Raw genomic sequence first — 23490 nt, 5'->3', positions numbered from 1 at the left:
TGGGACTCGGCAAATGCAGCTCCCAGAGTAGGGTTCCAAGCCCAGTCGGACCCCCATGACCCCCCCACCCCGATAGCATGTGATCTCTCCTTGAAAGTGGGAGCCCTTTCACTTCGGCCTTGGGCCGGTGCTGGTCCCCGGAGGGATTGTCTGAACAACTGTCCAGTGACCGAATCCGGGCAAGAAGCTCCGAGTGGGGTCCTTCTGGAGCTGGCCCAGTTCCCAGCCCCACCCCAACCCCTGACCAGCCTAGGAGATGCCAGGCCCCCCAGCCTTCCCCCAGAAAAGGCCCCCGTGCACTCACCCACGAGAAAGAGACACTTGGAGGTTGTAAGTGGGAAGCAACGGCTTCTCGGAGAACTCGAATATGAAGTCGTCCGATTCCTGGTCATTTCCGTCATTGTCGGAGGCTCCAGGGGGGTTATCCAGGAGGTCACACTTGGCCCCATCCTTCCCCTCTGTGAAGAGAGCACACATCCACATGGAGAGTTGGGACCCACTGTGTCGAGCTCGAGGGCACACGGCTCCCGAGCAAGCACGTCAGAGGCCGGAAAGAACATCCCTGGCAGATAGCAGTAGCAGCTGCTCCTTCCTGTCTTTTGAGGGCAAGGCAAGGCTCAAAGCCCTTTCCTCACACAGCCCTATAAGGCAGGGAGCATGAATAGAGGTTTCTGTGCCCATTGAACAGAGGAAGAAACTGAGGCTCCCAGAGGTCAAAGGACTTGCCCGGGGTCACCCAGTGACTGACCTTACATCTCCTAGGAGCACAGAATTTAGAGACAGAAAAAATATTAAAGGTCAGCTAGTTCAAATCTCCTCATTTTATAGCTGAGGAAACCAAGGCCCAGAGAAGTCATAGCTTGTCCAAGGTCACACCAGAAATCAACAGTGGCTGGGACTTGAATTCAAGCCTCTTTCCTGTCCGTGCCGCCATGTCCCCCCCCCTCCCCAATCGAGCAATGACCCTTGGGAAAGAAAGGGAGGGCCAGAGTGTAAACCACGTTTTCAGAAGAAATTGGTTCAAGGCCAACAGTTTGGGGCTCATTTCTCTCCCCTTCCCATCTCTGAGTGGAGCAGGCACCCAAAATGAACGGAAGCAGAAGGTCCAGTAGCAAGCCTGCTGATCCAAGAGGGCAAGGCCCTAGATTCAAATCCTGACTCTGTCATTAGTTAGCAGTGTGACTTTGGGACAGTCCCTTCCCCTTCCCCTTCTTTTTTGGCCTAGGAAGTATAGGTTGCCAGACTGCTGAAGAGCCACATGTGGCAGCCTTGGCCTGAGAACAAAGGTCAAGAAGTCTCCCCCTGAGCCAGGGGTGCCCACCTCTCCAGACAGTCTTCAGGGAAACTCCCTGGCTGCGGTCCAGCCTTGGGATCAATCCTAGTCCTGTGTGGCCTGCTCCTCCCTCTCCCTGACCTCCCCCACGCTCAGCCATTTCCTTCAGTCTTTGGCCCAGTGAGGTAGCCTCAAACGAGCCCAGCTGGGGATCTGGTTAACATCAAAAGGCAGGGAGGATCAGGTCAGGAGGTCGAGAGCTTGGGGGTAATTACTATCTCCAAAGCAGTAAGGAGAGAAAGATGGAAGGGAAGCGGCAGGGGGAGGCCAGAATGCCCACTGGGCTCCAGCTCAGGAGACTGGAGTTCAAATCTCAGCCTGGCCCTTTGCCAGTTACTTGAGCCTCGGAGTTATTTCCCCCTCAATGAACCCATTTTCTTCTCTGTAAGGAGGGGAGGATCCAACCTGGACTCCAGACCACCCAGGGTTGTTGGAAGGAAAGTGATTTGGGAGCCTTCAGGCACCAGAGAAAGGCAGCTCCAAAGGCCCCTCCTCAAAGAGGTGAACAGGGCCCAGCCAGGCCAATGATGGGATAAAGGAAGAGAGAAGGAAGAAGAAAAAGGGGCTCCATGGCCACACTCAGCCATTTCCCCTGATTTGGTTCATGTTTGGGGGCGATGGGGACTGTTTGGAATTGAATCAAGGGTGGGAAAGATCTCGTGAGCTCAAGCGAGCTAGTGAAAGGCCTACGTAAGTATGTGGGACCACTAAGAGACGGCTGACTCTGGTCAGACAGAGGCCCCGGCCTCAAATCCCACCTGAGGCTTTCTACCTGGGTGACTTTTGCCAAGTCACTTCTTTTCCCCCAGAGCCTCGGCTTCCTCCTCCACAAAAAGAGGGGGTTGCACCAGGTGGCTTTTAAGGGCCCTTCCAACTCCAAATCTCCGATCCCACGTCTCTTCTTGATTTCAATCTCAACGAGCAGCTAGTGAGTGCTTGCTTAGTCAGGCAAGGGCCCAGAAACACAGAGACAAAATTTAAAAAGAGAATGAGGCCCAGCTCTCAAGTGGACATTCTTCTGGGCAGAGGGAGAGGTGACAATGCCAATGTTTGTAGAATAAGGGGGAGTGAGGACTGACAAGTGGGGGAATCAGGAAAGGTTCCCGATAGCATTTAGCACCCAAGATGGTTCTTGAAAGGAAGCTAAATGTAAGAGGCAAGGAGGAAGGGCACTCCAGGCATAGGGAACTGCCGAAGCAAAGGCACAGAGGTGGGGGATGGAAGGTGTAGGTTGGGGAACAGTCCAGAAACAGTTCTTAAGCACCTACTATGTGCCAGGCACTGTGATAAGCAAGTCGAGCCAGAACATAGAATACAGGAAGGGAAGCAGTATGAGAGAAGTCTGGAAAAAGGTAGGTGGGAGCTATAACCATGCCAGCCAGTCCCAAGTTCCCTGACAAGAGGGCACACAGTAGATCTGGTGAGAGCTTACCCAATACAGAGCTGCTGTAGAAGTCCCAGGCCACTCTCGGATCACCCTCTGGGCGACCCTGGAGATCTGAAAGGTGATCTGGGGGAAGAAAGGAAGGTGGTGAGGCATAGGGAGCTGGGGCGGGCAGACCTTGGACCAGGACATGCTGGAGCCAGCCCAGACCGGCTTTTGAGCCTTTGCGGTATGAGCTGATATTGACCCCTCAGAAATCAGCAAACCCCCTCCAAATCAGGGAATGATTTTGAGTGTTCTGTTGATCTTCCAGACTTAAGAAAGCGATGGAGGAAAACGTTCATCATAACGCAGATTCCACTCAAAAGGGTGCCACGGGCGCACTGTTTTCCCTGCAGAGCTGGTTGTTAACCATTGACCAGCACACTACCAACTAGGTCCAAAGCACACGTGTGAAGGGGATGAGGAGGAAGGAACAGAAGGGTGCCTGCTAGAGAGCTCCCCAGGCTGGGCCCTCTCTTCACGGCTGCCTTATTCACAAAGGCAGGGGGAAGTGTGTGTTCGATCTGTAAAGGATGCAGTTTTCCAAAGAAGAAACAAACGAACGAGCACCACCTTGGGCAAAATGTTCCGAGCTGCCATTAACCAGGGAGACAAAAATTAAATCAAGCCTGCCCCATTGATCTGGGGGCTGGGGGGCGGGGGAGGGCTCGGGGAAGGTGGGCAGCCCAACTCCAGAGGTTAGCCACTCTGGCCAACAATGGAAACAAAATTGCCAAGGCCTGGGAGCACAGTCTGGTCAATTAAGGTCTTCCGAGTCGACTGCATTATTTGTCAGAGGTGAAGAAAGATGCATCTTCCTTCCTCTCTGCTGCCAATCGGGAGAACCAAAATGTATCCAGAAACTCAAAAACAAACCCCAAAAGAATGTGGCACTCAGAGTTCAGAAGGCAGGCCAGTCCTGTCACGGCTCTAGAGGGGCATCAGTGTCCTTCCCTGCAAAATGGGGATGCTGGTGCCGAAGTCAGCAACCTCACTGAGGAGAGGGAGGGCATACTTTGGTTTGAAACCTTTACCTCCCACCTTAGTAGCAATTCTAAGACAGAAGAGCAGGAAGGGCTAGGCAACGGAGGTTAAGTGACTTGCCCAGGGTCACCCAGCTAAGAAGTGTCTGAAGCCACCTCTGAACCCAAGTCCCCCCCAACTCCAGGCCTGGTGCTCTATCCACTGTGCTACCTGGCTGCCCTGAGAGTGTACTTTGTAAATCCGGGAGGACTAGAGAAACGAGAGCTTTCATCCCTCAGTGTCTAGAATCACAGAATCACTACTGGAAGGGAGGGAACCTTGTTAACCCACCTTCTCCTTCTCCCCTTTCCCCACCTGCCTTACAGAGGATCATCTCAGGGTTCAGAAGCACCATCCAAAGCAACAAGCATTTTTTCAAGTGTGTATTCCGTACAAGGCAGAGAGGCTTCAGAGTATACAGAGGTGGCCTAGGAGTCAGGAAGGCTTGTTCAAGACCCGCCCTTGACTGCAGAGTGAGGCTGTGGGATGCTGGGTAAATCACTGGGCCTCTCACTTCCCCCAAGCGGCTTTCTTAGAGTGTGGGAGGAGAACAGTTACTAATTTGATGGTCTTCCAGTCTCTCGTGGCCCTTGGGGCTCCTCCATCTACTCAGCAGCCACAGAGAGTATGGGGGGGCAGGGGGTGGTTTGGGGGTCACCTTCATTAAAATGTGAGCTTTGAGTTCAGGAAGACTACCTTTATTTCCTTGTATTCCCGGGGCCAGGTGCTTAATAAATAAATGGGTTTTGTCCATTTGTTCATTTTCCCTCCCCCCTTTGAAGCTCCCTCCCACAGTCTCACGTTAAACAGTGCTGGGAGAGCTAAAGACCAAATGGCCTGGCTGCCTGCCTTCAAGGGGCTTCCATTCCCCTGAATGGCTGCTAAGATCCCCAAGCCCCTAAGTGCTGGAACAGCCTGGCTTCTCTGGCAGGTCTTAGAATTTGGGAGCTCTCAAGGAGGCTTTGAATCTGGCAGCAACCAAGGCAAATGTACAAAGAGCTACACAAACTGTCGGCTGCCCGGGTTGTTACTTCTGCATTCCAGGATCTGCACTTGTGTCCTCTTGGGGGTGACCTCCGGGGACACATGGCGGCTTATCCATCAGCCTGGGGCTGGCGTGGTGGCCGAGCAGCCAGCTAGGCAGCAGGGATGAAAGGCCCACCACGGCAGGTGCCTGCACTTGAAGCCTCTTGAGCCGTGGAGGCCCTGCCAAAGCCTGGCCTCCAGTGACACGCACACACTCGGCCTGGGACACTGACTCGGGAGCAAGAATGCCTCCCAGCACTTCTAGGTTTGTGAGGCTCGGAGGGGAACGCACCCTACTGGACCAGCAAGGAGGCCAAGGCTCCAAGAAAGGGAAAGAACATGAACTATGTAACTATGGGAAAACATTCAAAAGTAAAATGAAAAAAAAGCAAGAAAGCGACTTGTCCCAAATTAGTAACACAGCAAGTAAGCATCAGAGGGGGAATTGGAATCCAGGTCTCTCCTGCCTCTACGTCGGATGGGTCCCCCACTTCAGCATCTAAACTGGTCAGGAGAGAGAGGCATGCGCCTACACCTGGGGCAAATCCTCAGGCCCAGCCTCCTCACAGAAGGCAGGCAGCCCCACAAGATTCCCTCCTTTTCAGCCCCGTCTCTCCCGTCTTCTCCTCTATATCCTCTCTTGATGTTCCTCTCTTCTCTTCAGGGTTCTCTCCTCCTCTCTTCTTGATGTCTCTTTCCTGTCTTTTCCACCACTGTCTATCTGCACCCTAGAGTCATTTGGGCTGGAGGGATCAGTGAGTCCCCTCCACCTAGCAGCGCTCGTACTATCTCACAGGATCCATCTTCCCAGGGAAAAATTGGAAGACAAAAATGGACAAACAACAACAAAAACGCCGTCCGTGCCACGGCGGTAAGAGGCCAAACTGAATCCCCCCACCCCAATTCTTCCCAGCAGAAGAGGAAAAGCTGGTCTCTTTTCATCAGTCTAGATGGCCTATTGCTTCCTTCCTCCAGGGGTCAAAGGTAAATTAGTCACATGCCTTGCCTGTAATTTGGCCCAAAAGGAAGGATTCTAAGAGACTCTCTGAGGATGAGACTTTTTGGTGCTTGAGGCCTGATTGGGTGTGTGTCCTTGGCAATAATCACTTGGCCTGTTTAAGTCCTTGACAGTCACTGCTGCAAGGGAGGTAGGACAAGGTCAGATTGTCCCCATTGCACAGATGTAGACACTGAGAACTGAGCAAAGTCGGAACTGTAGACCAAGTCCAGCAAATCCCAACAGAAAACCAAGACTGAGAACACTGCCCAAGGATAAGGGCTCACTCTCAAAGAACATCCAGGCATAGGCTCCTGGATTTTGAGCCAGGAGGCATCTCAGATGGTTCCTCGTTTTACATATGAGGAAACTGAGGCACAGGGCGATTAGGTAATCACTTTTCCAAGGTTTGCGTGGCTATTGAGTGCCTTGAGGCAGAATTTGAACCTGGGTCTTCCTAAGGCCAAGACTGGGGCCTTATCCATTACAATAGCAGTTCTCCAAGGGTGTTACAGGGGCACCTGGGGGTCCGCGAGACCCTTTCAGAGGGTCCTGGAGGTCAAAACCATTTTTGTAATCAAATGAAGACATTTTCATTTAAAATAGGATGAATGTGGATAACCCTACCCAAGACTCCTTTGGTTCTCAATCACTGTTAAGAGTGTAAAGGGGGTCCTGACACCCCAAAGGCTGTGAAGGCTGTACAAGACCTCGCTCAGAGGAGAAGAAGGTGAGCAGAGAATCGCAATGAGACTCACTTAACCGCCAAGCGACGGAGCCGAGATCTGAAGGCAGCTCCACAGATGTCCAGGCCAGGGCTCTTTCTGCTGTACCGTCAGGCTGCCTGAGAGGGTGGCCTAGAGCCTCACTTACCACCAAATCTCACTGAAAATGGATCCTGATTCCCAGCCTTCTCAGAGCAGGGCTTAGGGTGCATGTTGCCCTCCCTCTAGTCTCCTGCACTCGGGGGGGAGGGGGGGGGACACATACAGAGGAAGAAAAAGTTCGGGAAGAAGGGGAAAGCATCTTAGAAAAAGGTCAATGTGGCCTTGAGTAGGAAAGCCCTGGCCCAGCTGCCAAGGAAGCAGGCTTCGCACACCTCTCTCTGCCTCTGAAAGCAGGGCATAGAGGTCTCGGTACAACTGGGAGCCAAGCAGACAAATCCCCTTGAAGGCTGCTATTTCAAAAGAGCAATTGGGGCTTCTCCCCAAGTCATCTTTTCTACGAGCTCAGCCCACCTCCCAGGCTTTCTCGACCGACTCTATGACGTGATCTCATGGGACCTGTGACAGGATACCTGGATTTCAATCCTGCCCCGAAACCTCTGCCCACACCACCCCTCTGTCGGTCTTAGGGAAGGAGGGCCTGCCTGTGGAGCAGACTCGTGGCTTTAGGCCTAAGGCGGAAGGAGCCAGGTGGAGAGGAGGGGCCCCTACGAGGAGCTGTGAGGCGGCACCTGACAAGTTACAGAATCATACAGCCAGCCGAGCGGCACCGGGCTTCAGACTGGCCTGGCTGGGACCAGGGCTCTGGGAATGACTCTGTCCTGGGTCCCCTCAACCACCAACAGGGCAGTGGGAGATGCACTGGACTGTCCTGAATTTCAGCGAGGCAGTAATGGGGTCTGGTCATTAAAGGAAGAAGCACGACCTGGGTTAGAGTCATGCTTCTCCGCTGGGTGACCCTGGGCAAATCACAAAGAAGCGAGCGGCTCTGGAGCCAGAGAAACTGGGCTCGAATCCCATCTCGCCAACTTCCTATCGCCCACTCCCCTTGTGACCTTGGGCAAAACCCTTCTCATCTCTGGGCCTCGGGCCTCCTCAGTTAAACAAAGAGCTTGGATGAGATTCCTCAGGGACTTTTAGTCTCGGTTCAAATGATGTCTTCTTGTTACCTCTCTTCGTTGCTGACAATCTTCCCTCTCTCCTACTTACTGAAGCCATCTCCTGTCACCGAGACTAAAGACATGACAATGACAATGAACATGACTACACAGGCTGGCAAAAAAGCAGGCCGCATGACCAGGAGCTGCTCCTGCTCACTCTGGGAGCCTCCATTTTCTCAGGTGGCCAGGAGATAATGGTTGGTCTGCCACTGGGACAGAAATGGGAACTACAAGTACACTCGCCTTTCCAGCCTCTTTGCAGTCCTGCCCTATACGTTTCTGTTCCCTTGCCTTGGCTGTTCTCTCTCAAAGGGATCCCTGCAGGGATGGCAACATGACTCCTCTGAAGCACTCGTAATAGCAGGCACCAAGAACGGGCCCTGCAGGCCTGACGATGGGACGAGAGGACAAGCAAGGAGGACAGCGTGATGTCACAGAGGGATGGGATTCTTCCGGTCGCAAAGAGGCCAATGGAACGTGCCTGGTCGCCACATCGACCTCCCAAACTTGCACACTCTAGGGGAGCAATCTCATTGCAGGGCCAATGGCTACATGTCTGGGGCTACCCTCTGGGTCCAATCAGGAGCTCCAGGTATTTTCCTAAGGTGGCCAAGGGAGAGATGGGAAGGAGAGGGATGCCCTGGGATACAGAGATGGCTCCACAATGCCCAAGGACTCTGATAGGGGCAGAACCTCAAGGGCTTCTTGTGACCCAGTCACAAAGGCCCCCCCAAAAGCTACAGCCCATCTCTTTGCAAATTAAGATCAATTCAAAAGGCAAGCTTTTGGCCTTCTTCAGCTTCTAATGGGGGGAGGTTTATCAACCTTGGTTTTACAGAGGAGTAAACTGAGGCTTGGGGATGAGAAAAGGAACCTTTGCCAGGACTTCCATCTTAGACATCTGTGGCCAGGGCTGACTGCCTCTGACTGGATGGAGACCCAGAAGGAGGAAAGGATTTGTTGGTAGTGCCCACATTGGAACCCAGATTGTCCCACTGTAATCTGGTACTCTTTCCATATGGCATCAGTTGGCAGAGGTGGGATGTGCACTTGAGTCCTCTGATCCCAAGTCCAGGAGCCTTTTCACAGGCTAAAAGGCAACTTTCTCCCAGCCTCTGCAGGTGCCCATCTGGGGCCTCTGACAGGGACAGTTTCTGCTGGGTACAGGTATGGCTAGATACAGCTGGGGAAGGCCGTGCAAACAGGATGGGGCATGCTTCTTGGGCCTGGTGTGAGGGAAGCTAAACCTCTGAGAGCTGAGGGAACATTAGCTTTCATTGTCAGTCACAGACTGTCACTGACGTACATAAGGAGTTGCAGCAAGAGCCATCCAGAGCAATGCCAAGGGTGCTAGGCAGAAAGAAACTGACTGGCACAGCAGTCTAAGAAAAAGGAAGCCCAAAGCAAGTGAGCAAGCAAGATGGGAGGAGTTCCGTTGGTTGGGGCCCAGAGTGGAAGCACTGTTTGCTGGCTTCATGGGTCCAAGCTCGTCGCCAGTGACGGCTGGGTGTCAGCCTTAGGCCCTATTTTATACATCTCTTAGGCTCGACTCTGCCTGGGCTTAGTAAGTTCACGAAAACCATTTAGAAACATCTCATCTCTGGTGCTGGCGACGAGTGGATCTCAGATCTAAAGCCGGAACGGGCCTCGCGGGGCATCTAATTCAGCCCCCTAGTTTTCTTGAAGAGAAAACAGGCTCCCGGAGGGAAAGGGGCAGCTCGCCCAAGGTCTCCCATGGAGTCCTGGATCAGGCCATCTAATCCAACCCCCCCCCTTCTGACAGAAGATGAAACTGAAGCGGGGGGGGGGGCGGCGGGGAACTTGCTCAGGGTCCCACAAAGGGGCATAGATCTAGAGACCATTTAATCCAACTCCCTCATTTGGCAGAGGAGGAAACTGAGACGAGACAGGATAACCACTTTGCCCCAGATCCTCTAGATGGTGACCCAGGATGAATCTGAGCCTAAACCCCCTCAAGGCCAGTGATGATGGCCGAAACGGCCCAACCAGAAAGGCTTGAGAATCTCCGGGGGAAGGGGGACTGGGGCTGAGACCCTGCCAGGGCCACTCTGACCACAGGGGCCAGTGCTTACCGCTGAGAAATTTCTTCATTGCGTCACTGCTGGCAAGTTTCATGGCCGTCTGCCCTGAGTAGGTGGCGAGTGTGGGGTCTGCCCCATAGGAAAGCAGGAGCCAGATGGTCTCCAGGTTGTCATTGACCACAGCATCATGGACAGGCCTGCGGAGAGAGGGCAGGATAAGTGAGTGTGTCTGGGGGAAGGAGGAGGAGGACGACGACGACAACGATGACGACTGGCAGGTTCAGTCTATCGTAAAAGAAATCCTCTCTGGAAAGCTGGCATTTCTCTGGTGCCTGCCCTAACACAGGCAAAGGCCTTCTGGACGCCTTAGCTCAAAGGCTCCGGAGAACAACTCCAGGAATTGCTATTTAGGCCACTCAGAGCTCCCATTTGAAAGGCGAGAAAGTTGCTGTGAGTGGCCTGGAATCTCAGGCCTAGGAAGTGGCCTGGCTCCATCAACTCCGCAAGCTGGCTTCGGTGCCTAGATGGGGAGAGCTCCAAGGTCACCTGGGAGGAGCAGTGGGTTTGCAAAGGCAAAAGGGGGTGGGGGCTTGGGACAGAATAGTCACTGAGTGAGACTTGGCCTGCCCCATCAAGGTGACAGGGGGAGGCCCAAAGGCCTTAGAGCTGGTCACTGTGAGGCGGGAGTTTCTATGACCCCAAGCTGCCTTAAGTGTGAGGAGAATCCAAGAGCTAGAAAGTTCCTTAGATATCAGCTACTTTGACTCCCTTTCTACAGATGAAGAAACCAAAGCCCGAAAGAAAAGAAGGCGCTTTCTCCCCAAAGGTCAAGCAGGCAGTTATTAACCAAGCCAGAATCTGAACCCAGGTCTTGTCACTCCAAACCTTAGACCTCAGGCCATCATCTGTCTGGCTTCCTTCTCCTCTCCACCTTGCCTAGGTCTGAGCAGTTAAGCTTTCCCAGAAAGCCTTCCCTGACCCCTCCCTGGGCTAGGAGGGGATGGCCGCCTCACCGAGCACCTTCTCTGCCCCTGTCTCCCATACAAATCATCTTGAACCTGGACCGTGAGTGCCCTCAGTGAGGGCAGTCTGTCTCTTCTCCAAGCTCTTTGTCTCCTCCCACACAGCAGGGCGGGCCTCTGGACACGGGACTGCTTCACTGAGGTTTGCCACCCTCTAGTTTTCCAAAATGTCCCAGGCCTGGACGCACTGCAGCCTTCTAAAGGAATTAGGGGAGGCTTGGGGGGGGGCTCCCTGCCGACACCAGAGTGGAGGGCTGGGGGTCCACCCTGACAGCATTCTTTCATCTCGCTAACTTCCCCCAGGGTCTAGCTATGGCTTCACCAGGCCTTCCTGGCCTGGCACAGCTAGAGGTGGGGTGTGCCGTTGGGGAGGGAGGAGGGCCTACTTGCCTGGTGCCGTCCTGGGCGCTGCAGTTGACGTTTGCCCCGTGCTCCAGCAGAATGTTGAGGATATCTGTCCAGCCCCGAGCAGAGGCCTCGTGGAGGGCCGTGTAGCCAGCGTTATCCCGGTGGTTGACGTCCTCACTTTCTTTCTTCAGACAGTATGTGACCACATCCTGCAGAGGACAGCAGGGGGTGGGTGGGAGGGAGGTGAGGGACACACACAGCAGGTGCTCAACGGGGACCCAATTCATTAAGCACCAACTGTGTGCCAAGCCCTGGGCTGAGTGCCGGGGAGGGGGGGACGGGACGACAGGAGCATGCAGAGAATTCAGGGCAAGATAAGCATCAGTGACTTGGGAGGAAGGGTCCGCTAACGGAGCCACAAGAAAAGCCTCTTGGAGAAGGCAGCACCTGGGTGGAAACGTGGAGGTGCTGAGAATGGTGGGGAACATTCCGAGCATGGGGAGCAGGCCAGACAAAGGCTAGACACGGAGCCCGGAATACCAAGGGGGTCAGTCACATAGAATCAAAACATGGAAAGTTAGGGTACAGTCACACTGGGTTGGGGTTTAATTGCCAGCTTGAAGAGTTGGCATTTTCTCCCAGGGGTAACAGGGAGCCTCTGAAGCTTCTGGAGCAGGGGAGTGACTGTAGTCAGACCTGTGCTCCCCAGCTACCCTGGAAGAAAAATCTAACAGATCACATCGCTCTGAGGCCTGAAGGTTTCTGGAAGGGAGGAGCACAAAGATTATTATCCCCGTCCTGTCCTGTCCACACTTAAGAAAGCGTAGGAGGGAGGGGAAGCAGCAGCAGGTCTAAGGGCTTAGAGACAGCCCCAGCAACTGGACCAGACCAGCCTTCCTTCGATTTGCCTTCATTCAGCCTGCCCGTCTGGGGTAAGACATATGGACCAAGTGGGTTTTTCTGGACACACAGAGTCATTTCCACTCTCAGCAGCCCCTCCTTGTGACCAAGGGCATTCCCTGGGAGCTCCCATGTGAAAGGCACCCTCTGCGGCTGAGGGGAGCAAAGGTAACTGGGGCAGGAGGGGGGCACAGCAGGGAAAACTCTGACCCTGAGCTCTCTGTCACAGAGAGGGCCTCTCATCCACCATGGCTTCTGCCAAAAGGAAAGCCTGGTGGTACCCTGATCACAGACGCCAGCGGGAACGTCTGAACGAGGAAAAAGCCCCGAACCCCATGGCAAAGCCGGCTGGCATTGCTAACTGAGCTCTCCGGGCCACCCATTTTCCCAGCTGGCATTGCAGGTAGGGAGCACCAGCCCTCCAGGCCTTCCCCTTTGGAGCTGAATTGTTCTGAATACAATCCAAGAGGATCATTTACCCATTAATGATTAACTTGGCTGGGCCCCTCAAACAATAGGCCCAAAGGCCTTCCTCAGGCCAGAGGTAGCCCAGGCTAGGCCTGGATGGAGCCAGGAGATGGTGAAAGCCCCTGGAACCACTGGAATGCTCCCAGACCCACCAGCTGCTGCCTTTGGGGGAGGGAGAGCCTACCACCGAACTCCCCAAGGTCCAGAGTCCCCACCGCCAAGCATGCCTGGTTATGCCCTGGGGCCTCCCTGGACTGCCTGGAGACTGGTGATAGGTAGCACCCATTCTGATAAGCAGCTGCTCCAGCCTACCGGGCCACCCTCCCATTTAAAGGCTCACCTCCTCCACCAAGATCTCCCTGATTACCACCCCCCCCAAGCCACCAAGCACTGCCCCTCTTTTCCTAGGACCTGTCCGAGCACTTAGGCTCTCTCCCAGCCGGCTATGTGCCCACAGTCTCTGCCCCACCTAACTTTGCCCTGTCTTCCCAAGAGGCTGAGCTCCAGAAGGACAGGGCCTAGGGCGCGAGGATTAATAGGCACCTACGACATAATTATGGCTACAGTGTGGCATGTTATCAGGGAGCATTTACGAAAAGTTTCATAGCTCATGTGATCCTCCATCAGGAGCCAACTGAGGCTGGGAGATGTGAAGTGACTTGCCCAGGGTCTCACGGTCAATGTCTGAGGCTGGATTCACACTCCAGTCTTCCTGATTCCAAATCCAATAGTCTAGCTATTGTACCACCTAGCTGCCTACCCATATCCGTAAGTAATTCACCAAGCAGCCAGGATGGATTCCGTAGCTACTCGGGACCAGGCTCTGGTGCTCTGCCCAAGAGGTGTCAGGGATGGGTCCCTGGCCTTAAAGAGCCTCCTCCATTCTATCAATGGACTGGACTCGATGGTTCTGGATTGGGATACTGACCGATGTCGTCACTGGTCTGGTCAACTGGATAATCCTCTGCCAGGTATAATCCCCCAAAGGATTAATCATAAAAAAGCAAAATGCACTCATTAGGTCCTACCTGGGACACCTAGTAGGTGACTTTATCAGGTACCTACTATGTGCCAGGCCCTGGGAATACCGAGACATAAAGGAACTAGGAATGATTCCTGTCCTCAAGGGGCTCCTCTTCTGAGAGATGAGCTGGGAGGGAGGCCAAGGAAGCCCGAGGTGAGGAAGGAGAGAGTGATGGATTTTCCTGTCCTCGGTCTGCTCATCTGTAAAGGCGCTATGATGATATCTGCAGGACTCACTTCATGGGGTTCCTGGAAGCCTCAAAGCACTATGAGATTAGTAGAGTTGAGATTTTACAGATGGGGAAAATGAGGCCCACAGTAACTGGCACAGGTCCTAAGTTTTCTTGACCATCAAGTCCAAGGCTCTGCCTCTTGCTGGGTTGTTCTACACATCAGCTGGGAGGTATCCGAATGGACCAGGGAAGATCAGTGTTCTGGCTCCTCCTCCTTAAATAACACCATCCCAAAGGCTTCAGCTTGGGCCTTCCTCCTTTCTTTCCCTACAGTTTCTTTTGGTGATCTCACAGGCTCCCCTGGGTTCAATTATCATCCCTGGGCAGATAACGATTAAATCTCTCCACTGATCCAGGCCTAACTGAGCTCCTGAACTCCAGGCCTGAAGCAGTGACCTCTTCGCCTAGATATCCCCCTTCCTCAGCCCCCCTCCAAATCCACATGGCCAAAGCAGAATTTGGCTTCTTCTCCTCAAAACCTGGCTTCTCTGAAACCCTCACTCTTCCTCTCGGGGAAGCCACCATCTTTCTAGTCACCCACGCTTGAAATCTTGGAGTCTAGTTCATGATTTGGCCCTCTCTTTCATGGCCTCGCACCCAGGGCCACCGCCTGCCCTGAGGCCCTGGCCAGCCTTCTCTCAAACCATTCTTTTATTTATTTATTTTTAAAACCCTTACCTTCCAATACTGTGTATCAGCTCCAAGGCAGAAGAGTGGTAAGGGTGGGCAATGGGGGTCAAGTGACTTGCCCAGGGCCACACAGCTGGGAAGTGTCTGAGGCCAGATTTGAACCCAGGACCTCCCGTCTCTAAGCCTGGTTCTCAATCCACTGAGCTATCCAGCTGCCCCTTCAAACCATTCTGTTTCACCTCCAAGATGGGCTCCTTCCACAGCGGCCCTGATGGTCATCTTGTTAGCTCCATCTCTGGACCTAAGCTCGGGCGTCCCCCAAATGGACTTGGCTAATGCCTGTCTACCTTAGTTAAGATTCTCCCCAAAGCGTCTCTGAACTTCTCTCTCTGCCCTGCCCCACTCTCCTTCACATCAGAAATACTTGTGTCTATGGCATTCGTGACCCTGACTAGATTGTCAGTATCTGGACAAACAGGGGCCATATAGTTAGCACCTACTGTGCGCCAGGCCCTGTACTCAGTGACGGACTCCCAAAACGTTTGTGAATTACAGTAGTCTGATCAGAAACAAGATCCTGGGGGTGGGGAAGAGGAAGGACAGGCGCCCTTCTTGTCCAAGTTCATTACCTTATAGCCCAATCTCGCAGCCCGCTGCAAGAGGGTCTCTCCAGCATTCTTGTTCACAATAAGTCGACGTGCCTCAGGGGGAATATGGGATGCCGAAGGGGACTCGGGACAATCCTCCAAGCTTGTCTGAACCTTTAAGGGGGTCCAGGATTCCGCGGGCTTGGCTGGGGATGGGGATTTCGGAGGTTGAATTTTCACTTGGTGCCAGGGCCCTTTGGTCTGGGAATCAAAGAGAAAAAGCTGGATGGAACTGGTCAGTCAAAGGCCCCAAAGCGGCACTCATCTCGTACCAGGGTCAGGCTGCCCCCCCCCCACTTTGCCTCAATAGACAAGTACCTTCTTCCCCCCCCTGCCGAAGGTCTGGAATCTCCCCTTATATGCTCTACTCCTGCCTCGGCTTCTCCCAGCTCTGATAAGTCTCCCCTGGACAAAGCACCCCCTAGTCCTGGCTCCGCCACTCAGGGTCTAGGTAGGTAACCCTGAGGTTGGCTTCCCTCTGCGCTGACGAGAACCTTAATGGTCACCTGGTTTTCTCTTCTGACAGCGCTGGGAAGGGACCTCAGAGGTCATTTAGTCAAACTAATCAGAGGAGGAAACTGAGGCCCGGCCCGAGGTCATGAGGAGGATTTTGCAAATGAGGGAATTGAGGCCTGGGGAGCGGAAGGGCCTTGCCCCAGATCACCCTGGGTAATAAGTGTCATCTGCTGCCTATCATTTCCCGGCTGGAGCCAGGGAGGTCGGAACTCCATGAGAGTCTATGGAAGCGAACTCAGTCCCTGACTTCACTCTTAGCATGAGCCCCAATTGGAAGATAAGGAAAAGGAGAGGGCACCGGGTGGCCTGGCTGTCTCAGAGTGATCCGAAATTCAGACCCTGAGCTGGGGTGGTGGAGGGGGTGGAGGCCCTCCTCGGCACCCCCAAACACGGCTCTTTCTCACCCAAACTCTTCGCAGAGCCGAGCGCAAGTTAGGCCTCCCCCCACTCCCGTCTAGGCTCCCAGTACCAAGCTCGGTTCCATTCTCCCCCCATCTCTTGAACCTGCTGAGGGCTAAGTCAAATGGTAACCAGCACCTCCGCCCACCGGTCAGAGTTCCATCCAGCCCTATGAGCTGCATCTAGTGGGGGAGCTCAGCCCCTCTTCCTCATCCTACCCAAAGTGCCTGCCCTCCTCCAAGGGCTGAGCCCTGGGCTAACAGACAGAGAGTTGGCCCAGGTGCTCAGAAACCCTGGATTCAAGGTCTGCCTTAGACACATCCCACTGTGAGGCCTTGTGCAAGTCACTTAACTTCTTGTCCCGGGCAATTTTCTAAGACTAAGAGTTGCCAGCATTGGGAGAGGGAGCTTCTTCCTCCCTAGGAGGTCTCTTCACCAAGGAAATAACAGCTTGGGAGCCAACAGAGCAACAAGGGAAAGTGGGTGGTCCAGGAGAGGCAAGACTGGGGATGGGGGCCGGTGTCAGGACCATGGGGGTGGGAGGGGATGCAGACAAAGCCAGCCTGCCTCCTCACTAGCTCTGCCTAGAAGGGCAAAGACCAGTCAGAACAGCAGGCCAAGGGGATGCTGGGTAGTAAAGGGAACTAGGCCTCAGTCCAGGCCAAGGGAGGAGCCTGAGAAATCTGGAGCTTGAACTTTTTCTTAGTACTATAAGGTGACCAAGTGCTTTCTTCTCATGGGTCCTTGGAGGGAAAGAGTTTGCAGATCATTATTCACCCCCATTTTACAGATGATAACACGAACAGTCAACATCTCTATGGTGCTTATTGTGTGCCAAGCACTCTACAAATAGCATATTATTTTATTCTCACAACAACCCTGGGAGGGAGGTACTCTGCTATGATCCTCACTTTATGGTCGAAGGAAACAAAAGCAGATAGAAGTTAAATGACTTGCCCAGGGTCACACAGTTATTATGTATCTGAGGCTGTACTTGAACTCAGGCCTTTCTAACTCCAGGCTTGGGCACTATCCACTTTGTCACCTAGCTGCAGAGGTTTGGGGTGGGGAAGAGGTTCGCCCAAGATTAGAATGAGATCAGTGAGTCTAGGACTCGAATCCAAGTCCCCAGATCCACTTCTCTTTACTATATCCAAGTTTACGCAGGAACACTGGGTGACAGACTGAGAGCTACAAAGTACCAACCTCTTTATTTGTAGATAAAGAAAGTGAGGCCCAGAGAGGGAAAGGGGCTTGCCTAAGGTCACCCAGCTAGCTAGTCAGCAGCAGAGTCCGGATTGGAATCCAGGACCCTGAAGTATGGCCCACCAGGAAAGGAGAAGCAGCCGGGGTTATTGTGCTGGGGGGTTGCATCCCTCCCCAGCCCCTGTCCATCTCTACCTTATCCTCCTCAGTGGCAGCGGCGGCAGCCAGGTGCTTCGTCTTACACTTGCGCTTCCCCGACGGCTTCTCCAGGCTGCTGCTGCTCGGGGAGGTGGCATTTTCCAGGTTGCTCTCTAGAAAGCCGTTGGGAAGAATGGCGATGTCTCCAGATCCGTGGCCCGCCGCTGAGTGCTTGGTCTTCAGGCGGACCTCAGAGCCCTGGGAGGAAAGCTTCTGCTTCCGCGACTTGGAATCTAAAGGGGAGAGGACAAAGCAGCAACATCAGGAAGGGGGTCCCCCTGCAGAATCAGATCTCGGGGCACATCCCCGGACTAGACATGCCTGCCTCCGGGTTTTTGCCCAGGCTGTACCTTCTGTCTAAAATGCTCTCTCTCCCCTTCTCTGCTTGATGAGTCCCCACTCAACCTTCCTGGGGCTTCCCTATCATGTTCCATGAGGGCTGAGACCTGGATTTCTTTATAACTTTTCTCCTGGGTACCTCATGTCGCATTCAGAAGCCAGAAAGCACCTAAGAAATGACCACTGTGGCTTGGTGTGTGACAGCCCAGGATTCGTGGAGTGGAGAAATCTAGGGGACGATCCTGGACTGTGTGACTCTGGGCAAGTCACTTCCCTAAGCTTCAGCTCTGTGAAAAAAGGGCCCCGCAGACCATAATGTGCTACAAAGATAGGAGTTAGCATTATTGGTGGGGGGGAGACTGAGAAGTGAACCTCTCATCCCACCAATCCCGAGGCATGGCAGGGGACAGCTTCAGTCGTGGCCACTAGGGGGCAGCCCACAGGGACAGACCATCTGAGAGGTCAGGGAAGTCAGCTGGAAGGTGCCACCAATGGCAGGAGAGGGAGCAGGGCCCGGGATCCTGCCTCTCACAGTCCGCTTCCTTATCTAGAAAATGAAGGGCTTGGAGCAGCTGATTTCCTTCTAGCTGGAACCCTCGAAATCTGCTGGCAGGATGTGCTTGGCAGAGGCAGAGGCAGAGGCCCAAATGACTCCTTTGGCTTCCAGCAGCCCCGATCCCCGCCATCCCGGGAGGATGCTGTCCCTCCTCCTCAGTTGTACCTACAGGGCAGAACTCTAGCAAGAACTAGGATGTGGAGAACTCTGAAAGCTAACTAAAGTGCCTTGCAGATAGCATTTGAGCCTTACCACAACCCTGGGAGGTGGGTTCTATTATCGTCCCCATTTTACAGATGAGCAAACAGAGGCCCAGGGAGGTTGGGTGATTTGCCAGGGTTTCTCTGGACTCTCTTGAGATTCTGGGAGGCTCCTTGGGAAGGCTGCCAGCAGCTGTCCCGAGGTTCAGGAGGCTCCCCTGAGTCCAGCTGCCTGCCTTCTCGGGTCCCACACCAGGCTCCCCGTAATACAGTCAAGGCAGGATGACGTTTCTGTGTGCCCAGCACAGCCTACGGCTCTGCCTGCTCTGAGCTGAGCAAAGCCTTCTCTGTTCAGAATCCAGTAAAGGCCCATTATCTGGTGCCTGGTGGCATCACAGGGCTGGACACACTGTGGGCCCAATCATATCCCTTGTGTGCAGAGACACATACCATACTTTGTTATCCTTGGGGTAGGGCGGTGCCTGGTACAAAACGGGAACCTAATACGTGTTTCTGCATCGACCGATTGATCTTTAGTTCCCCAAAGCTGGCTTTCTCTTGGCATCGCCAGCACCTATCGCAGTGCCTGGCACACGGTAGGCATTTGACAGCTAGGTGAACCAGAATTCTCCTAGGACCTAGAGCTAGAAGGGAGTGGAAGAGTTCACCCAGGATCCCAGGAGCCTAGCCAGAGAGCCAGAAGGATCCAACTTCTTCGTTTTCCCGCTGAGGAAATCAAGGTCCAGGGAAAGGAAGGGGCTTGTCCAAGATCACATGGCTACATTCATTAGAGCCAAGTCCTGACTCCAGTCTCGGGGTTCCATCTGCTATAATGAGCTCCCTTGCCCACCAGAGTCTGAGGTGAGAGACACAGTTTTAAGACAAAGGAATGGTAGCATTTGGCAGGGAGTGGGGCGTGGGGGAAGGATGGCCATGTTCAGGGGATCGAGCAACCCAGTTTAGCTGGCTGGCCCAGGGAAGGACTGGGCAGGCCTGAGGTACTTGGTATTCCTTTGGGCCTGGCATATCCCTTCAGGAGAAAGAGTCTAAGGTCTCTGAGGGCAGGATCGTGCTCATTTGAACACCTGACCCAGGGCTAGCAGGCACTAATAACTGCTTTTCTTAGCCGGGATCGATGGGAAAATGTGGAAGTTTTCAAAAAGAACAGCGACCAAAGCCCTTCACCAGATGTGAAAGGAGCAGACCAAGTGCCTGCAGGTCCCTGCCTGGAAGGGTCAGCTGGGAAGGCTGGTGGAGCCTCCCCTAAAGAGGGGGAGGAAGGGGCCCAGCACAGCAGGCCCACTTCCTCCAGTGAGGAACTATAGGAGATAGCTAGGCAGCCCGAGGGACAGAGAGCTAGACTTGGAATCGGGAATCCTGCTGCGTGACCCCCAGGCGAGTCATAAGCTCCTGGGCCTCGCTCGCTTCCTCATCTCCAGAGCTGTTGTGAGGATCAAATGAGACCAAGACGTCTGGAAAGCACTCTGGAAACCTAGAAGCTACCTGTTGTTCCCATCACGGGCCTCGTCACGCTGACTGTCGTCCCTCCGAGGGTTTTTCAGCCCAACCACCATTTCGGCTCCCCTCTCTGGGGAATTCGGGCTTGGCCCCACATAGCATCCTGTTTACTGTCAGGACTGAGCTTTGCCCGGAGTCTCCTTTCCCCAGGAGGGCTATTTCCCTTGTCCTGTTAATTGCCCCTAATCACTGGCCCCAGACTCCGTTTGGAGGGGGTGGAGAATAGAACAGTATTCCCAAGCCCCCGCCCCAATGTGGAGAGCAAGCTCCAGTCATGCTGAACACAGCAGGCTCAGCGAGAAGTGACAGATGTCTTGAACAAGCCCTGTCCAAAGTGGTCTGTTCTCTCCTGGCCCCCTCTGCTCGTCCTGGGACCCCGAGGAGGCTATCTGAACTCCTTCTCATCTCCGGGAGGCTGGGCGGGCCGGGTACACACCCAAGCCATCTGCCACACCAAGTCAAAGCCTTCTAGCTAGCCTTGGAGAAGCTCTGGGAAGATCAGATAAGGCAAAAGGGCTCAGACTCTGGCCTCTAGACCCAAAGGAACTAGGAGACCCAAGACCCTCAGATCTCCAGCCCAGCCGGCCACTGAGCACCCTGGCCCCCCTCTCTGGGGGAAATCTAATGATACTGGGAACTTCTAGCACATACCCAGCATATAAACAGACCCAAATCAGAAGCCTGGCAGGCATGGAGGAGGCAGTAGGGGCCAATGCAAGGGGGAACATGGGGCTCCCTTCCCAGCACCCCAATATATAGACCTGGAGTTACAGTTCATCAAGAGATGCTGACGGGAAGCTGGAGGTGAGTATGTCGGGGCAGACACTCGCTACAAGAACAGAAGGTGCCTGGGGAGAGGGGACGTCCTGGCAGATTCACTGAGCCAGGAGAGCCAGGAGAGATTACAGAGGTCATTAGAGCAAGTCCTTCATTTGCAAGGTGAGGAAGGGGCCCAGAGAGGGCCAGGGATTTCCCAAAGGTCCCACTGCTATCCAGGAGCAGTAGCAGGATCTGGATCTGGGCCTCTGGATGCCAGCTCCTCGTTAGAAGCACAATGGGTACCGGACTTGAAGTCAGTACTATCGCCACATTAGAATCCTGCCTCAGATTCTAGTTATGTGGCCCTAGGCAAGTCACTTTACCATGACGGGCCTCAGTTTTCTCATTTATAAAATGAAGGGAGTTAGACTTAATAGCCTCTGGGGTCCCTTCTAGCCCTCGATATAGCATTCTCTATGTCACTATAGGGAAGTCACTTTGCCCCAGTTTTCTCTTCTGTAAAATGTGGGGAGGGAGCTGGACTGAATGACTTCTAAGATCTCTTCCAGCTCTAAAACCTATTTTCTACTCACCCACGCTTGACCGGCCCTCACCAGCTTTGGGTTTGGCCGAAAACCCACTGGTTATTCCCCCAAGGGAACAAGTAAGGCATTGCCCAGACCTCAGCTACTCGGGTCTTGGTATCTGGGCATACTAGTGCCCAGCTAGTGGCATTGGGGGCACCTGGAGAAAGCCGTCTCTAAGAACTCATTCTTTCAGCCGCCCAATTGCAGGCGGGCTGTGAGCCCACCACCTGGCCACCGGCTTGCCCTTCTGCCTTTCACTGAAGGCAAAGCTTGGGAGGGCCTCGCCAGGCAATCTAAGTATATTTCTGCTTGAAAAGAACTTCAATTTCCCTCCCAGGCTTCAAATCAGAAAGCAAAGATGGAAGACTCAAATTACAAAAGGGTCTCAAAAAGAGACATTCCGTCCAGCTCACCTAAGTGTTTGTTTAACAGATTAACTGCCTGGGAAAGACACCCAGGGAGGGTGGGAAGATAGGACCGGAGAGCCGGGGCATTACAAAGGGCAGCCACCTAATGAACCAAGCGCTAATTAAGTTAAGCTTTCCCAAATCATTATGTGCCTTGTACACAAATCAGAGAAAGCAGCTTTTTCCAGGGGCACATCTTTCCTGGAAGGGCTGGCTGGGCCTGAGGCCCCGCTGTGGCCTCATCCGTTACTGATGCTGCCCTCCTGCTCCATTAGCCTTACCTGTGTGGGCGGGAAAGGGGGTGCAGCCTGCAGGTACATCTGATTTCTTCTCTCTCTGTCTCTATCTCTTTGTCTCTCTATACCTCTCTATCTCTCTCTCCCCCATTCTGTGTCTCTCTCTCTCTCTCTCTCTCCTTCTCTCTGTCTCTCTCTCCCTCCCTCTCCCCTCTCTCTCTCTCTTCCTCTCCCTCTCTGTCTCTCTATCCCTCTGTCTGTCTGTCTGTCTGTCTCCTTTTGCCCCATCCAGGACTTTGCCCACGCCTCCAGTTACATTCTATCCCACTGCCGCCCCCTTCCTACAGGAGATGTAACCCCCAGGGTTCTGGGAGGCAGAGGTCATTGAGAAAACGGCCTCAAACCCTCAGGAGACTGTGTGCTCTGGTGCACATGGCACAGATTTTGGAGTCAGAGAAGCTGATGTTCAAAAATGAATGTGACTGCCTCTCTGGGCCTCAGTTTCCTCTTGAGGGAGGCTAGACTCCATGGCTTTGAGGACCCTTCTAGCACAAGATCTAGGATCTTGTCAGATGTCACAGGTCAACAAGCCAGTAGAGGGAGAAGCTACAGCCATGAACCAGAGCTAGACTCTGGAAACTTCCAAGGTGGAACAATACTTAGAGACAAGCTCGTCCAATCACCTCATTCTATGGCCAATAGTACTGGGCCCCAGAGAAGGGAAGAGACTTGGCCAAGGTCATACAGGTGGCAGAGATGGGCTCCAAAGACAGTGTTCCTTCCAAGGTACCTTGCTGCCTCTAAGGCTATTTGAAGAGATGGCATGATACAATGGAAGGTACTTTGGATCACGGCAAGAGAATGTGGGTTCAAATCCTGTCCCTGCTACTTTGGAAAAGTCACTTCTCCTCTGAGTGCCTCAGTTTGTTCATTTCTAAAGGGAGGCCCTTATTGGTCCTAGATCTAGGCTCCTATGTGGTGCCTGGAAAGCTGCTCCCTCTGCCCCCGCGTTCGGGTGTACCTGCTCGGGCCTTGCGTCGCTGGTGGCACAGGGATTTGTGCCCCTGGTCTTCCCGCTCTGTCAGGTACTCCCCGGTATGATATTTGCGGTTTTTCTGCCGTCTCCTTTTTTTCCTCTTCACGTGGCCTTCCTCCTCCTCCTCCTCCTCATCTTCATCATCATCATCAGTGTCCCACGGCTGCCTGGGGGGCTCCATCTTCCAGGGCAGCTCCCGGGACCTGCGCAAATGGCGGCTAGTCCGATCTGCTGGCGAGCGGTCCCCTCGAGAGCGCCGACTCACGTGCTGGGAGGACCGGTGGGCCTTTCGCTTGCGGTGTTTGCTACCCAGTCCTATTTCTTCATGGTGCTCTTCCAGCATGGGGTACACTTCTGGGCTGCCCAGCTCACACTCGACCGTACTAGTGAACGTGCTGCAAAGGCTCCCTGTGGACAGAACATGCTTGGAGTCAGAAGGGAGGACCTTGAAGAAGCAGAGCTCAGGGCCCCCCCTCAAACTTGTAAGGCTACGCACCACCCTCAACTCCAGGCAAAAGGCTCCCACCAAC

The 23490-nt window shown here is 53.8% G+C and overlaps 1 protein-coding gene across 1 annotated transcript in view; it reads right to left on the bottom strand.

The window, feature by feature from the left end:
- Nucleotides 1–300: 300 nt before the first annotated feature.
- Nucleotides 301–23490, bottom strand: part of BCORL1 (BCL6 corepressor like 1) — a 38643-nt gene continuing 15453 nt past the window's right edge. The window contains exons 6-12 of the mRNA XM_044682588.1: nt 22946–23368; nt 17320–17555; nt 14986–15204; nt 11145–11311; nt 9784–9929; nt 2766–2843; nt 301–458 (exon numbers count right to left, since the gene is read on the bottom strand). Coding sequence (XP_044538523.1) covers nt 301–458; nt 2766–2843; nt 9784–9929; nt 11145–11311; nt 14986–15204; nt 17320–17555; nt 22946–23368 — 1427 coding nt within the window. The remainder of the gene's footprint in view (nt 459–2765; nt 2844–9783; nt 9930–11144; nt 11312–14985; nt 15205–17319; nt 17556–22945; nt 23369–23490) is intronic.

The sequence above is a fragment of the Gracilinanus agilis genome, chromosome X (assembly GCF_016433145.1).
Source record: "Gracilinanus agilis isolate LMUSP501 chromosome X, AgileGrace, whole genome shotgun sequence".
Classification (NCBI taxonomy): domain Eukaryota; kingdom Metazoa; phylum Chordata; class Mammalia; order Didelphimorphia; family Didelphidae; genus Gracilinanus; species Gracilinanus agilis.
This window is presented reverse-complemented; position numbering and strand designations above follow the sequence as displayed.